A 15,800-nucleotide genomic window follows, 5' to 3' on the forward strand; every position below is an offset into this window, starting at 1 on the left:
TCACAAGAAGCCATCCATTAGATTTTGCAAGTACTCTGGATAATCTGCATCCATAATTCTTAATAATTCACAAGACTGACCCTGAAAGCTATGTGGAAGACATGAGAGCAGCATTACTGTATGTGGATGACTTCACTCTAATGTTTTGTTTCTTTCTATGGTAACAGAAAAGCAGATTCACCAGGTATGTTGAAGGTGGATTTTATTTACAACGGTTCACCATTGTATGAACATTATCAAGCATAAGAAAGAGATAACAGAATACTCTTCATTTCTCTCTCTCTCTCCTCTCTCTCTCTCTCTCTCTCTCTCTCTCTCTCTCTCTCTCTCTCTCTCTCTCTCTCTCTCTCTCTCTCTCTCTCTCTCTCTCTCTCTCTCGTCTCTCTCTCTCTCTCTCTCTCTCTCTCTCTCTCTTTCTAAGTATGAAGAAAGAAACATGAGATTTCACCAAATTTAATTCTGTAACACAATGAAAGTAATTGTAAGTAATTTATGAGTGCCTGTTTGTTTTAACATATTCATATGCTTTGACGGGAACTGTAACATAACACCAACACCTGCAATCCCAGGTTAGTCATTCTAAAACTCCACCGTGGAATTCGGAGCCCCTATGGATTCGCAAGTTCCCACTTCTATGGAAGTTTCTCTTTGTGGTGCAGTCAGTGCAAATACAGTTTAAATGGATAAAGGATTTCCAGAGTGTAAGGCACTGGTGATTAAACATAGTGGACAAATGATGATTATTATTAAGTTGTTATTGTACATTGCTCAGTGAAAACATTTTGACTAACAGACTTCATGTTTACAGACTAGATGATTAGATATGGAGTTTAAGCTCTATTATCTCTCAGTAAAATACATGAACATTTTTAAAGAAGCTAATTCAGAGATTAAGGTCTTCAAACTTTGCGCTGTCTCATTGAACTTCCTTCGGATCCATGATTTTCTGTCTGTGTCCTGATGAGGTCATAAAAAGACACATAATGAAAAACAGCAAATGCATACATCCCACTTAAAAAAAAAAAAAGAACCACTCCTGTACTTACAGTGTGTTTGTCTGATCATTTATCCCATCTCCTGAGAATTTGGCAGATAATTTGATGTTGAATACAATAGTGTACAGTACAATTTACACACACTGACATCATAACATCACACGGTCTGACTACCTGCTGTGTCCTTTTTCTTTGAACGGCATTTCTCACAGAGCAGAATGACTGCGACCAGGATGGTCACCTCCACCACGATGGCTATGAACGGCTTCAGAGGTTCATACAATGTGATGACCTTCAAACAATAGTACAGAACAACAGTGTGAACATACTTCAAGTGAAAATCCTGTGTTCCAAATCCCTCTTTAAAAAAGTACATGAAATGTTGCATAAAAAAACATAAACTAGAAATAGAACTATATTTAATGTGTCCTACCTGAAGCTCTATGTGGCCCACGGTGGTGCTGATGGGGTAAACTGCACCACAGTAATACAAGCCAGAGTCTGCCTCCGTCAGGTTGTGCACCATCAGTTGGGTCTTTCCCTCTCTGTTTATTATTTCATATCGATGAGGCTCTGCAGCAGCAACAATCTGCACCTGAATTGTCCAATGAGTCAGATGCCATGAATGGTTTTTCTAACTATAAATGTGTTCTTGTACACATGTAGCATGTTAGATGCACAGTAATGCAGATAGTAACTCTGAAAAGTGAGATATTTTAACTGCATATAATCACAGTAAGCATGGTTAATACCTTTTAAGAGTTGGAGGCATGACACACAAACCCTATTGTGCAAAACGTTATCACAGAGTAACAAAAGATTTGAGTTTCGAGTTGTGGCCAAAAATAAAAAAGTGCACTTCCTTTCTGACAGAGGTGATGAAGGTGTTGTGACACAAGAAGTCCTCATCACTGTTTTTCCATTTAACCAACCACATCCTCCATTTGAAAAGAAATTAAAAAAAAAACAAAACATGAAGGAGGTTAGTGGTGGAGTGACTGTTAATTTAAATAAATGTTAATTTATTCGACTTCATGTGTTCATAGCTGTCGATGTGATATTATTTCATGGTCAATAATCCATAAATTTTAAATGAAAATAATCTTGGATCTGTTGTAAAACATAAATTGTACACTTCAAAAATGTTGAGTTGAAATGTTTTATACTAAAAGTATTAAGGTTAATTTTATATTTTTAATTGAAACTCAAAATATATAACTCAAAACAAAATCAACGCAAACACACATTTCCAAATAAACACTGCAAGATGTGCAGGTGAATGGTGCACCCACCCTGTCTGTGCCGTTTGCTTTATACCAGTACCACGTTCTAGGCTTTGGTTTGGTTTCCTCCATTTTACATGCAAACACCACAGAGTCGCCCACGTAGCTGACTATCGGCTTATCTCGCACTTCACCAATCTGAGGAGCTGTAGGTATATAGTGAAAATAGCATTAAGAACTACAAATGGTGCTCTACAGATTGCATTTTTCACCCTTTAGACATAGAAAGAGGAGCAGAAGTTTAGTAAGCCCTGCTGATAGAAATGTAAAATGTAATTTCATGCTTAAATGAAAGGGGATTTGTACCTGACAACACAAAGTCTACTTTTGCTTCCCTCTCAAACATGCAAGAGTAATTTCCAAGGTTTTCTTCACTGATAATGTGAAACCTGTAGAGCAAAAACTGATTTTATACCAAAACATTTTAATTTAGATGAATGTTACTAAAATATATATAAATTGACGTGTGATTTTTTTTCCACTAAAAAAGATTTTTCACACAAAACATGGTATTCCATATTACCATATTTTATGTACTTAAGGTGCATTTTAAAGGAAGTACATGAAAGGGAGTACATGAAGTACTTACATTCGTCTGAGAGTATATTGCTCATCTTTCAGCTGCACTGTCACATGGCTATTCTCAATTTCACGCCCGTCTTTTCTCCAGAAACCAGTTATGTTTTGTGGTTTGTTCTGGTTCCCAGTCCAGCTGCACTCTAGTGCCAGATTGACTGGACTCAACAATTCAACCATCTCAGTGTGACTTTCACCTGTGTGGAGAGTCAAAGAACTTGAAGCACTGGAGTCCTGCAGCATTTGACTGCTTTGTTACAGCAATGAAAATTTAAATGTAACATAAACATAAATTCTAACTGCTGTTTGAAAAAGATTACCTTTCAGGACAATGCTCCTTGCATCAGTTGGCAGGGGGCTGATTGGAACCAGGGGAAGGGGTGTTCGGTCAGTTGTCTCTGACAGGAAAATAAGTTATTCCATGAACACACAAAATTGTGTATTTGCATTATTAAAATACAAATGTACCTAAAAATATTCATAAATATCATGTCATATTTATTAATGTTGCTCTCTTGTGATTATATCTCATATAATTGTAATAATGATGCAGAAAATGTACAAGATCTGAAATAGTCCCTCTTTTAAAGTGCAGGGTTATTTGCTGTGACATTTATTTCCTGAAGCCTATAAAGATAAACTATTCTTTTGAAATTGTGTCATTGTATATTTTTTTGTTAATTGGCATTTATTAATTTACTTTTGAATAAGTAGTTGCTCATCTTTAATGGAGAGTTTCAGTGTTCTGGAATGATGTAAAATATTTTTGTGGACGCTGAAAAAAGGAAATAATAAACATTTGCCATCTGCAACTAAAACATGAAACATCATAAGATGACACATCAGTTGCAATGCATTTAAATTTTCATTTACTCTTAGCAAGGTCACACATAATTTAGTGAGGAAAAGAGAAGGTATGAAGATTCAAAGCAGCCACAACCAGTCAAAATTAAACCCGAATAATTTACCAGCATTGATGTGTCTACAAGAGAAGAAAAGAAGGAGGGCATGAAGACGGAGCAGCTTCCAGGAGGTTAACATGATTATTATCCTTCTGTTCTTGTCTCTGTATGCAGGTGTCTCATTCGCTTCCTCCCCCCTCTGCCTGCTGCATCGTCGAACCAGCCCTCCTCTCCTTCACCAACTGCAAAAGTGACGCAGCCATGATGTCACCTTGCAGCTTGTGGGTGGCTGAATCCATCCATTATTGAATCAGACAGGGTTCACAACTTGATACTGTTACACAGTGTCCTATCCTGTACAGCTATGCAGAGTCAGAACACGCTGCAATAAAAAGTCTTATGCACTGTGTGTCCTTAGAAACCAAACATGGTTTAAAACAGATTACAAATATAATGTAATAATAGCAAATGGAACAGCTTACATCTCCGATACCACTTATATTACAGTAATTCATATTTATCATTCATTTCTTCACCAAATTAATTCTTAATGGTTTTATGCTGCATTTAGTCTCCATTATTCCTATATACAGTAGATACATCTTGTGACTAAATCCTGTTTTTTCTTTCAGAATTTTTTTACATCCTTTTCATATCTTGACTCCATTACTCCACAATTTATTTAAATCTGCTGAGAATAAATATGAAAGACCACTAATGGCTTTAAATGTTGGAATTTGTTTTCTCCTCATTCATTTAAACCGAGGAGAGTGAATGGAATTCTGGCTGTCATAACAGCTTTTTGGAAATATTCTCAGTGGGTTGAACTTGTTATTGTCATTATTAGTCCATGGTTAAAGGACCTCACCATGATTGGCTCTTATTAGTTACTTGCATAATAAAATACATTAATCTTTATATAGTACTTTTTACACTGAATTCATAATTCTCTCACAGCACAGTCGCACCAGGAGTGTAAACTACATTTGTAGCCACAACTTTCATGGGCAGAAAGATGGACACATAGCCACCAGTCCACACAACCACCACCAACAAACTTTATTCCACCAGTGTGAGTCACTGCTGCTGGTGAAATGTCTTGCCCAAGGACATAACATCAGAGTACAATGACTGGAATTGAACAGGATTTGAACTTCCAATCCTGTGGATATTGGACAATCAGCCACTGCTGCTTGGGTAGAAAATCTGTGAACAGCTTTGGATATTTATTTGAACTACACAGCAGAGGGAGCGCCTGCAAATTTAGGCTTTTTGTTAACAAACCTTTGCTTTTTACTTGCAGTGTATGCACTGATGACTTTGTCTATTTAATAGCTCAATAATTTGGCTCATTCTTCTGAAAATGTAGTTATGCAATCTCAGGAAAATGTATTTTCAGGAGAAACAGGTTTTTATCTTTATTATTGGTTTTTCCTCATTTAAGAGTTTTTGCAAATACTGGATGTTGGTTTTGTACATCAGAGTTGTTACTGCACAAAATATAGTTAGTGCAGTTATCCCTTTTTGTGTAAATATTAGTTAACTGAAACGCATGTTCGTTCTTCTAAATTATTATTCACAGAGTTAACGCTAACACTAAGCTTATAAACGCTTATAAACCTGAAGAAAAAATATATTCTAAAAACTCTGAAGTCATAAAATGCTACAGATCAGAATCACACGCAGGAATGATGATTTTACTGCTGCTGAAGCTGTAGACTGCTGATGAATACAGTCTGCAGCTCATTAATGTCTTCGGGGGCCTCGATGGGGATGCTGACCCTGTTGGGTGAGCTGGAAAGCCCCCCAGGGGAGTCGTATACACGTTCATAGCGAGGCTGGCTGAGATTGTCATAGAAGGAATCCCCGCAGCCTCCCGTTGCCCCTTCGACGTGTTCATGGATGTCCAGGTACTGCTGCTGTGGCGACAGGCGGCTGTAGTCCTGGGGTTGGTGCAGCCCCTGATGGAGGTAGGGGCAGTGTTCAGGCCCGGGGCTGTGACAGGGGCTGTGGGGCATCAAACACGTCTGCATGCAGCTATTTCTCCGCATATCCCTATGCAGGTCCAGTCGGGCAATCAGTGGCTTGCCGATGTTAATGTTCTTCATCCAATGGATGGGATCATCAGCCATAGAAGTGAAGGTGCCCTGAAGGCACACGGTAAACACCAGCTCCTCCTGTTGTGTGTGACATTAGACGTATTAGAAAACCTTCTTGTGCAAACAGAACATCTTCTCTGACATTTGGTCACAGAATAATTGACTTTGAGTGAAGTAGAGGACGTGAACTCCTGACTTATGCATTTCTTTTCATACTTTATCATTGTTTACATGACATGTATAATTAATTATGCACAAGCATGTCTACTTTTGTTTTTTAATAATTTAGAAGGGTTTGGGGTTTTTAACAAAGCTGGAAGATTAAAATGATTTCAGTTATGTTAAATGGGGAAGTGTTGATTGACTTACAAGTTGTTTGACTTCCGAGCTCGGTCATGGAATGGATTAAACTCCTATCTTAATGTACTATTGTATAGTAATTTAAGTTTAAGATGATGACAAGTCAAGTAAGCGTGTTTCTTTTAATTTTGCTTTTTGGCACTAGGTGAGGTCAATATTAGAAAAACTGCCATTGAAATAGAATTTTTTTTCCTCCACACATATAATCCTTTCACTGCATCCACTTTTAACTAAACAATCCCTCCTTCCACCTTCTCTTTGATTTAAGTGAGATGACTGTGTTAAACTGTGTCGTTAATGTGTGGTTTTTCATTTCCATTGTTCCAGGTTAAAAGATAAAGTGACTTGTCTGGTAGATTAGGAAACGGAGATCTTTGTGAGTTTGCCTTTTGCATCAAGCAGAAAAATAACTTTAACATGACATGTTTCACTTGTCACTCGCTGCTAAATGCTTCTAGTTGCTTTGCTCTGCTTTTTACTGGTCTTGACTTTTTTTGTCCTCCAGATCTCCATCCTGTCCTACAGCCTTCCCGGCTCTATCCTTTTGTACAGATCTTGATTTATTGTTGTTACAACCTCTGCCGAGGCTGAACAATGAGGACATCCCCACTGTGTCTTTTTAATAATGAAAAATAGACCGAGCATAATAAAGGTGTAACGTTACGGCCTGGAACAGGCCTTCTTAAAAAAGGCCATACTGACTCTGGTGATTTCCTGACTTTTCCTACACCACCACTAACTGGTCAATGCTTTCAACATTGAAACGTCTCAACATCGACTGCAGGGGAACAACATAAAAAAAAGTTCTACAACATTACTGACATGTCAATTAACGTGCGCTGCACCTTGTATCTGGTAATAAGTAGTGCAAGTTATCATTTGGTGGATGATAACGTGGTGCTTGTTCTGATTATTGCACCGGTCAGGTCAGACTTTCACACAGTACTGTATGCATACTGTCCTGTGAGGAAGTCATGTTTTTACCCTGAGCTTCTGCAGTGCGCTGACTCGAGTGTAAAGACAGTGCTGCGGCAAGCTGCTGGACAGGAAGTGGATCCCCGTCTCCTCTGGGGTCTCTCTGTTCATCTCTTTAGGATCCACATCAAGGTCCTGTGGTGAGGAAAAGATGAAGATGACAGTGATAAGTCTAACAAACACATCACTGTTTGTTCTCAATCTAATTAAATTATGCAGTTTCCCTATAGGTACTTTAATGATTGGTGAAAGCTTGTATTCATGACAGCATACATACATGTGAGAAGTCAGTGACCTGAGCTTGACAGAAAGACATGTCCTCTGGCTTCTTAATGATGTGAGTGTAAATGACAAGAACATTGGAAAACTCTGCAGCAAAGCCCAGTTTGATCTGAGCACCACAGTCAAAGCTGAGACACATACTCTCAGGAAGCTCTGGAAAAAAAACCCAGAGATAATAAAAGTTCATAATAAAGAAATCACAAAAAGGAGAAAAAATGAACAAGAAGACCAAGAAGTAGCACATGATGAAGAAAGTCAACATTTGACTTCTGCAGTAAACAAAGACAATAACTGAAAAATGTAATGAGTTTTAAACTCACGGTGAGCCTTAGCCCACTGGCGTCTCTGAGTGTGAGCAGGATCGGCACTGTCGCCGGGCAGAATAGGATCAGATAGAGATCTCCTCTCTGACAGACTGCTGCGGATCTCCAGAGCTTGTTTCCCTCTCGTAGCATCAAACTGCCCCATGTCTGAGGACAATTTAAAAGAAAAGTCCATTACCTCGTAAACTGATGAGATGTTCGTGTTAAAAATGCAAATTGAATGAAGCAAATAATGTTGGAAACATAAGACTGTTTAAGTATAAAAAACTGTTTTTAGCTAGCTGATAGTTCAGTCATAATCCTTAACCTATTTCCATATTTTTTTTAATTCTTCTGTTTCTCCTCTCACCTTCTGCAACTCTGTCCAGCACCACAGTGATCTTCTCGTCATCCAGCAGGCGCTTCTTTAAAAACTTGACAAACACACCGTTGGTGAAGCCACTCGAGCTCAGCTCGAAGGCCTCGGCATCTTGGCACCTGAACGGCCAAAACATAGAACAAAATTCATATATTGAAAATCAAGAGATCATGAATTTCATTCAGAATCAGGATTTACTGTATGTCATAAACTTACGTAGCATAACCAAAGACAATATTGGCTGTAACTCTCAGGATAATGTTGGGAGTGCTGTCATCATGAATATTTCTAGAAAAAAATAATATAAATGAATTAATGACTTTCAGTGCTGCTAACTCTGTCAGACTAAACTATTTAGCTTTATCTACATTTTTTTTTTAATCAAAGTTAACTTTAATAAGTCAAAATGACAGGAGGAACCACCTCTTTCTGCACATGTCCAGCAGAAACACATTCAGGCCAGTTTCCTTCTCCTGCATCAGTTTAAGAATGCTCTGCACACACAAACAGTTGGCTGAGTGGTACGGGTTCGGTGCATCGACCGGCACCATAAAACTGTTGCCGTAGTTCTCATATCCATGACCAGCGTAGTACAATAGACCTACAAGGAGAGGAATGTATTTTAAATCCATCCTTCACCGGATGTTAAGTCTGTCCCTTTCTACATCCTTCATAAAATCTATATTTTTTTCTGAATGAATGAAAATCCCAACAATACCATAGACTCCCTTGTGCAGGAGCAACAGAAACTCGTCAACAGCGTTCCTCATCTCCGACTCTGTGAGATCCAGCAGCGACACCACCTGGAAGTTCAGCTGCTGCAGGAGGTTGCTGAGGTCGTACACGTCCACCATGGGGGCCTTGAGCTGAGGGTGGTTCTGGTAAGAAAGATTACCGATCAGCAGGGCCACTTTGTCGGTCGCTGGAACAGGACACAGGAGAGGGATAGCACCACACAGTAAATATTTGTACAAGGAAAACAATTAATGTATTATAATTATCACCAATCACTTACCATACAGCTGTTCTGGAACACTATTCAGGAAAAAATCATTGGAACCTAAAATTGCAACGTCAGTAACAACGGAAGAAACTAAACATCGAGGGAAGAAAACATGATTGAACAGGTTGGTGTAAATACTTGATAAATATTATTATTCTTACCTCCTCCAATGGCGTAAACATCATCTAGGGGTCAAAAATACAAATGTTTTAACACAATATAAGATGAATATTTTCACATGCAAGTTTAGTGATTTCTTTTTCGTTCAGGAAATCTTTATAAAGGAAGGTGAGCCTAATAGTAATGTTAGAAGAGAGGACTACTGTCATGCAATTGAGTAATTGTGATTACATCTGGACAGCTGCTGTAGTTCTATGTTTCTCTTATCCCACAGAGACGCCAAAATCCAACAATGCATTATCTGACTACTTGCAAAAAATAATAAATTCGACAAATATAATCAGCTGAGTGGGTGAGGGGGTGGATGAGGGTTGTAGGGGTCAGTCTCTATTGCAAGAAGCATTGAAAATAAGAGTAATTTTGATTTAATGGAGCTCTGATGGAATTTAGATATTGATGAAAATGCTCTTTCTGGTACCTAATGGTGATGACCCATAGAAATTTAAAAAATAAAATTATTTTTTTTAAAAGGAATTAAGCTGGCTTTGATACACAGATAATAAATACATAAACAAGAAGTAATAAAAATGAAATGAAAAAATATTGCATTATTAATTGTTTGTTTATTTTGGCATTTTAGTGGAGTAAGAAACACAAAGAACATGATGAACCGTGAATATATGACTGATTAAGAGAAATGACACCACTCAAATAAAAAATTCATGCATGTGAAACCTGCAGATCAATCCCTGTGAACCTTGTGCTTAATGTGTACCCACTATCAACCACGATCAACATGCAGTTACAAGAGAAGTTGTGACAGACCAAAGCCAGAAGTAACGTGTTTAGCCTTTGGTTCGTTACCCTCCTACCACCATGAACATGTCCTGTCAAGTCTACCTTCAGTGCACTCCATCGCCCCTGAAATCTGGATCGAGATCCTTGCATCTTTCATCAATAACAGAGCAAATAAACAGATATAATAACATGAGAGATGTTGTTACTTCCTTTTCAGTGCAAAAATAACAGAAGCTGCCAGACGACAGTCACCACAGCAAACCTTTCCTAACATACCGGTACTGTAAATCATTTCTCTAGCGATACAGTCCACTACAAATGCATCTGCAATAAAGCACTGAGCAGAACACAATGTCACCATTAATATATGTAACACAGTGTGTTACAGAACATGTAAAAATCAAAAGGCCCTGGGTTGTGTTTCCTGAGTCTAGAACAGTATATATTGTCATTTTCTTTATAATTTATTGTGAACTGTTCTTTGCATGTCTGTAACCTTGTTTATTCCTGCTGCTGCTTTTCTTGGCCAGGAAGATATTGTAAAGGATATTATTAATCTTTGTGAGACATTTCCTGGTTGGATCAAAGTTATGTTCCAATCTTTTTATGTTCCAAGCCCTTCCTGCAAGGGCTTAGAACACATCTTTAATTTAACATATTAAAGATGTGTTCTAGTCGACGTGTTTAATATGTTAAACAAAATAATTTCCAAGTTTATTTGCCAGAATGAAAGGCCAAGGATAAGACTTAAAACTCTTCTAATGTAAAAAGATGGGAAAGGCCTGGACTTGCCGGATTTAAAAACATACTACTGGGTGTCTCAGCTAAATGTAATAGTCGCATGGGTCACATAGGATGAGGAAACAGGGTGGATGAACGTAGAACAGAGAACAAGTAAGGGTATAGCTTTGGCAATACCGCCTTATCTTAATATTAAATCTACCAATAGATTCAAAATAGAAAATGAATGGATAAAACATACTTTAAAAGTGTGGACAGCAGTAAAAAAAATGTCCAGAGGCCCTGAATCAGTTTCAAGAGCCTTGACGATTGCGGGCAACCCAGACTTTCCTCCCTCTATGTGGGACAGTGGTTTTCAAAAATGGGCTGACAAAGGACTTGTTACTATCAGTCAGTTATTGTGTGGAACAGAAATTAAAAGTTTTTTTTCTCAATTACAGGAACAGTTTATGCTTCCATCAAATGACCTGTATAAATACTTTTAAATAAGGCACTATACTATGAACCACAAAGACAAGGGAATAACTTCTAAAAATCCAAATGGAAATGAAAAATATTTTAATATTTTTATGGGTTTAATTCCCAGACAAGCCCAGCACACTATTTCTTTATTCCATTTGAATTATGGGTAGCGTTGTCTCCTCACAGCTAGAAGGTTCTGGGTTCAAATCCTTTCTGTGAGGAGCTTTTTATGTTCTTGTTGTGTCTGTGTGGGTTCTTTCCAGGTGCTCTGGCTTCCTCCCACCTTCAAAAACATGCAGATAAGCTGAATTAATCGTTCCAAATTGCCTGAGTGGTTGTTTGCCTTATGCGTGGCTTTGCAGTGTACTGGTGTCACACTTGCAGTGCCTCTCACCAGCGAGTCAGCTGGGATATGCTCCAGCAACCCCCGTGACCCACAAAAGTGGAATAAGCAGTTAAGATGATGAATGAATGAATATACGCAATGGAGAAGATGGCTAACCTTCAGAGTCACCTAAAAAATAATCTTTCCTTGAAGAGCTCAAGAAAAAAAATGAATTTCTAGAGAAATCAAAATTTTATAAGGTGAAAGTTGTTATTATGGGTTATATACGAGTACAGTTTGGTGGCACACCAGTCTACGGCTCAGGAGATTTTCTCCTCGTAAAAAAAAAAAATTGATGGACAAGGCAGTAGTTAAATCATCTCACAGAAGAAGTTGCTGGAATAAAATGACATACCTATCACAACATCAGCTTCATTAGTCCACATCCTCTCAGTGCTGCTGCTGATCTCACAGCGATAACTGCCATGCTGATCCTGCATTACATGAGGTATCTGAAAAGACATTGTAAATTAAACCTTGAAGTAAACCAAAAGATGATGAAGAACTCTCTGACTACAATTTCCTACCACGAGTTTCCTCTTTGTGGCATTGGGGATCGGGACGCCATTTCTGTACCACTGGTATCGAGGGATCGGCCGTCCCACTGCTCCACATTGTAGCTGCAGGTTATCCCCAATATTTAACCGCTGGAACTGAGGATGGATCACCACCTTCAGCTGACCCTCTACGGTATGATAACTCGGTCCTGATGGTGGCAGAGAATGACAATAACAATTGCTTCAAAATGTTTGCCCCACTGTGAAAGGCTTTCGAGTTGGTGATGTCCTGTTCTGACACCTAAAATGAGTAAAGTCACGTATTCTTCAGATGAAAACAGGAGGGAAAAAAAACATCTAAAAATGGCACACAAAGCAAGAAGTCAGAACTGAGACTTAGACACATCTGATATATCTCTCACCACAAGATGTGTCAACATTCAGGACATCCACCTGAGCCCACTGGCTGAATTCACAGGACTCGCCACAGTTGACCCTGCAGATGTAGAAGCCGGCATCCTTCAGGTGAACCGGACTTATCACCAGGTCAGGAGAGAAGCTGTTTGGTACCTAAGGGAAGGTCAATATGAATCATACTCACCAGTGTGGCAAGGGGGTAAAATGATCCCAGTTCTGAAATCAGCAGTTCCTCATCGTCTAGCTCAACGTACCGATATTATGTCCAAGTGCAAGTATCCAGTCTAACAAGTGGAATTGTTGGTTTTTATTGAAACTATTTTAATTTGAAAGGTTTAAACATCTATGTTTTAAATATTTAGACATGGTCAGGGTGATCTGCTCAGTTCAACTCAATTATCAGAATAGGGGGAGAAAGGCTTTGAACATGGCATTGTTATTGATGCCAAACATTTGGACACACAACCATCTCTAGTGTTTAAAGAGAATATTTCATCAAATAAATATGTTGGGGGAATTGCATTTCTGTGGGGCCACAATACCTTGTTAAAACCAGAGGTCACAGGAGAACGGTCAAAGTTGGATGAGCTGACATAAAGGCAATATTAACTCCGTAACGCTTCACAGCTGAGGTATGAGGAACAGTGAATGCAAATGTTGAACCTTGAAATAGATGGCCTACTATAGCAGCAGGAGACCACACTAGGGCAAGTGGGACCAGGAAACTGAGGCTAATGTGGCCAAATGCTGGATTTCCATCATGAATATGTAGCTGGTAAATATTCAGCAACTGTGTGAGTCCATCATGTGAATGTGGAACTAGATCGCTGCGGAATATTTCCAGGACTTTATTGAACTGTCATGAAGAATTAAAGCAGTTCTGAAAGCAAACAGGGTCAGTGAGTGTATGTGGACATATGCAAATGTTTATAAACACTACATGATTTCCAATTTTTATATTTTTCCTGGAGGAATCTTGCCTTATATAGAAAATAAAATACATCTGAAAGTCTTGGTATAAGTATGGTGCAGATTTGTTCAATGTATTCCTGTTTAGACATCAGGTTTCTCTAGCGGAGGAGATGAGGATTGATGGGTGTCAAATTATTCATTATTTTTTCTTGCACTGTACAGTAATTAAATTCCTTTCTTACACCTCAGAGAAAATGCTGAATGCTCACCTCCTCCTTGGTCTTGAACCACTGGTACTGTACTGGAGATTTACCCACAGCATGGCAGCTGAGGTGCAGTTTGTGGCCAGATAGAAGTGCAACAGACTGGGGCTGAACAACGATCTGCAAGGCTGTGCATTTGGGAAAATTTAAATACACACTTTGTTTTACATTACGACACCAATTATCCACACAACAAAGAAAACAGCATCATTGTGAAGCTGAAATTTGTTATATTTAGTTTTCCAAGTGTCTGGAGTACACACATTCATATTTTGCTGCTTAAGAATACATTAAGTCATGCATCAAAAGCACCAGCCTCTACAATGCTGCAATGAGTGTAAAGTGGCCAAAACATACTGCTGATACCAACAAGTGAGTCGTCATTCTACTTTAAGTCAAGATGCAACTAAAACAACAAAACTTGGATGGTTTAACTGTACCTGATGGTTTTAGGCACTGCAGGGCATCGCAGTTGCCCAGCATTTGGAGGTAGTCGATGAGGTGACCTGTGGTGCAGCCTCGCTCGCCCATCAGTCTCAGCAGCATGCGGCTGGGGCTGCCCTCCAGCTGCAGCACCTTCAGAGAGCACATCTCCAGATCATCAGAGCTGGAGACAGATGTATTTGAGTGACACTGAGTGAATCCAGGCTTGTAGCATCTATTACTACTACAGTACACAGTTACCAAGCAAATGGAAAAATAATGCCATATAACTTTTTAGTTGTTTTATTATATAAAATCCTAGTATAAAGCCATCCATCAAAATTTTGGATCCTGTATGAAAAAAAATCTCATTTTATGACACTTGTTTTATTTACTGGATCTGTTATTAATAACATACAAGCATCTCTTATATCATACAATAGGTCTGAATATACTCGAGATAATATAGAGTACAGTACCTGTATACACATGGTTTCATCTAATTGTCAAGAAAAAAAAAATCATGCATCCTGTCTCTGAGTGAAACGAAGATCAATGAATCTAAAATGAAATTTCAGCTTACTAACAGTGTCTTTCAAAACGTTTTAACTGAACGACGCTCTGCCATAACTTGGTATCATCTGAAGCCTGAACCAGTGTAAGCCCACCTGACTTTAAAGCGTCGCTCATTAGCGACGATCTCTCCAAGTTTTCGCCATCCTTTATCGGTGGATTTGTCCAACTTCTCACAGAGACGCCTCACCACCGCCTCAGTCAACATGTTGATCTTCGTGGATCGGTCCAAAGACTCGGACATGGCAGCAAGCAAGGAAAGCACTGTAAACAATCAGTCCGCAGACAAAAAGTCTACTTCCTGGAATTCATGGTAGAAGCGGCTCAGACACGCCCACCACTCCGGCTTGGTTTTCCCCTGACTGCCCGCGGGTCGCCCCCCAGTCAAAGATCGTATATGCGACAAGATAATACACTTCTTTTTTAATTCTTCATCAAGAATGACATTAAATGTACGCAATTTAAAGGTTTAAAGCTGATTTAGGTAACCTGTAATGATAATTTTTTGTCTCATGTTTTCTGAAACTGATAATTTGTCTTCACAGTCCCACATAAAACAGATAATATGTAGATTTTTTTTTTAAAAATCTGAATCGTATGGCTCCCTCTAGTGCTGCTAATACAAATTGCAGCAATCGGGAAGCCCTGCCTAAACCTCAGAGCTGACAATCACGCTCCTGTGGATGCAGTGGGTAGCACGAGTCCCGCCCCACGGAGATGTTTGAATGATGTAGACATTATTTAAAGACATAAAAGCGTCATAATGTCCAAATATGTTGAAGGCGCTTGCATGTTTTTCCGACTGGAAAAAAATATTGATAACTCTTGTTATTGGATATTTTATTCTAACTTTAATTTGTTTGGGGAAAAACCTGATGTGCAATTACATGTGAAATACCTCAAAACCCGCTTTGGCGGCTTCAGTAGTCAGCAGAATATCTCCACTATTACATTTGCAAAATCTACATGTGGCTGTTGAAAATGAAGATCGTCGTGATCCTCCTTCAGAATGTTGTTCGATTTCAGTTCTGTCTTTAAACTCTGGTTGAACTT

At 38.8% G+C, this 15,800-nt stretch overlaps 2 protein-coding genes across 6 annotated transcripts; both read right to left on the reverse strand.

The window, feature by feature from the left end:
* Positions 1-385: 385 nt before the first annotated feature.
* On the reverse strand, positions 386-4,029 carry emb (embigin). Its single transcript, XM_068309836.1, has 9 exons — positions 3,823-4,029; positions 3,175-3,252; positions 2,868-3,051; positions 2,585-2,667; positions 2,288-2,424; positions 1,429-1,590; positions 1,170-1,287; positions 1,047-1,077; positions 386-957 (listed from the first exon to the last, which is right to left on the reverse strand). The coding sequence occupies exons 1-9, from the start codon at positions 3,893-3,895 to the stop codon at positions 900-902; spliced, it is 924 nt and encodes a 307-aa protein (XP_068165937.1). The 5' UTR covers positions 3,896-4,029; the 3' UTR covers positions 386-899.
* A 138-nt stretch (positions 4,030-4,167) lies between these two features.
* Positions 4,168-15,054, reverse strand: malt1 (MALT paracaspase 1). Of its 5 annotated transcripts, none has more exons than XM_068309798.1 (17): positions 14,843-15,054; positions 14,192-14,358; positions 13,758-13,879; positions 12,582-12,729; positions 12,190-12,368; positions 12,018-12,114; positions 10,177-10,224; positions 9,318-9,341; positions 9,169-9,213; positions 8,872-9,075; positions 8,577-8,754; positions 8,370-8,441; positions 8,145-8,272; positions 7,793-7,942; positions 7,468-7,625; positions 7,200-7,325; positions 4,168-5,933 (listed from the first exon to the last, which is right to left on the reverse strand). In XM_068309798.1, exons 1-17 carry the CDS (start codon positions 14,989-14,991, stop codon positions 5,454-5,456), a joined length of 2,475 nt encoding a protein of 824 aa, XP_068165899.1. In that variant the 5' UTR covers positions 14,992-15,054; the 3' UTR covers positions 4,168-5,453. The 5 variants fall into 5 exon arrangements, with proteins under 5 accessions (XP_068165899.1, XP_068165924.1, XP_068165913.1 ...); XM_068309823.1 differs by having other exon boundaries at positions 14,192-14,327; positions 14,843-14,978; XM_068309812.1 differs by lacking the exon at positions 10,177-10,224.
* Positions 15,055-15,800: the final 746 nt, after the last annotated feature.

The sequence above is a fragment of the Antennarius striatus genome, chromosome 3 (genome assembly GCF_040054535.1).
Source record: "Antennarius striatus isolate MH-2024 chromosome 3, ASM4005453v1, whole genome shotgun sequence".
Lineage (NCBI taxonomy): Eukaryota > Metazoa > Chordata > Actinopteri > Lophiiformes > Antennariidae > Antennarius > Antennarius striatus.

Excerpts from the sequence above, each read along its gene's own strand:
- malt1 (XM_068309798.1), bottom strand. The coding sequence starts at position 14,991 with ATGTCCGAGTCTTTGGACCGATCCACGAAGATCAACATGTTGACTGAG. Across the intron at positions 12,730-13,757 it reads GGTTCAAGACCAAGGAGGAG|GTACCAAACAGCTTCTCTCC; the intron begins GTGAGCATTCAG and ends ACCTTCCCTTAG. Across the intron at positions 12,369-12,581 it reads GAATGTTGACACATCTTGTG|GACCGAGTTATCATACCGTA; the intron begins GTGAGAGATATA and ends TGCCACCATCAG.
- emb (XM_068309836.1), bottom strand. The coding sequence starts at position 3,895 with ATGTTAACCTCCTGGAAGCTGCTCCGTCTTCATGCCCTCCTTCTTTTC. Across the intron at positions 3,052-3,174 it reads AAGGAGCATTGTCCTGAAAG|GTGAAAGTCACACTGAGATG; the intron begins GTAATCTTTTTC and ends CTCTCCACACAG. Across the intron at positions 1,078-1,169 it reads AAAGAAAAAGGACACAGCAG|GAGATGGGATAAATGATCAG; the intron begins GTAGTCAGACCG and ends CCAAATTCTCAG.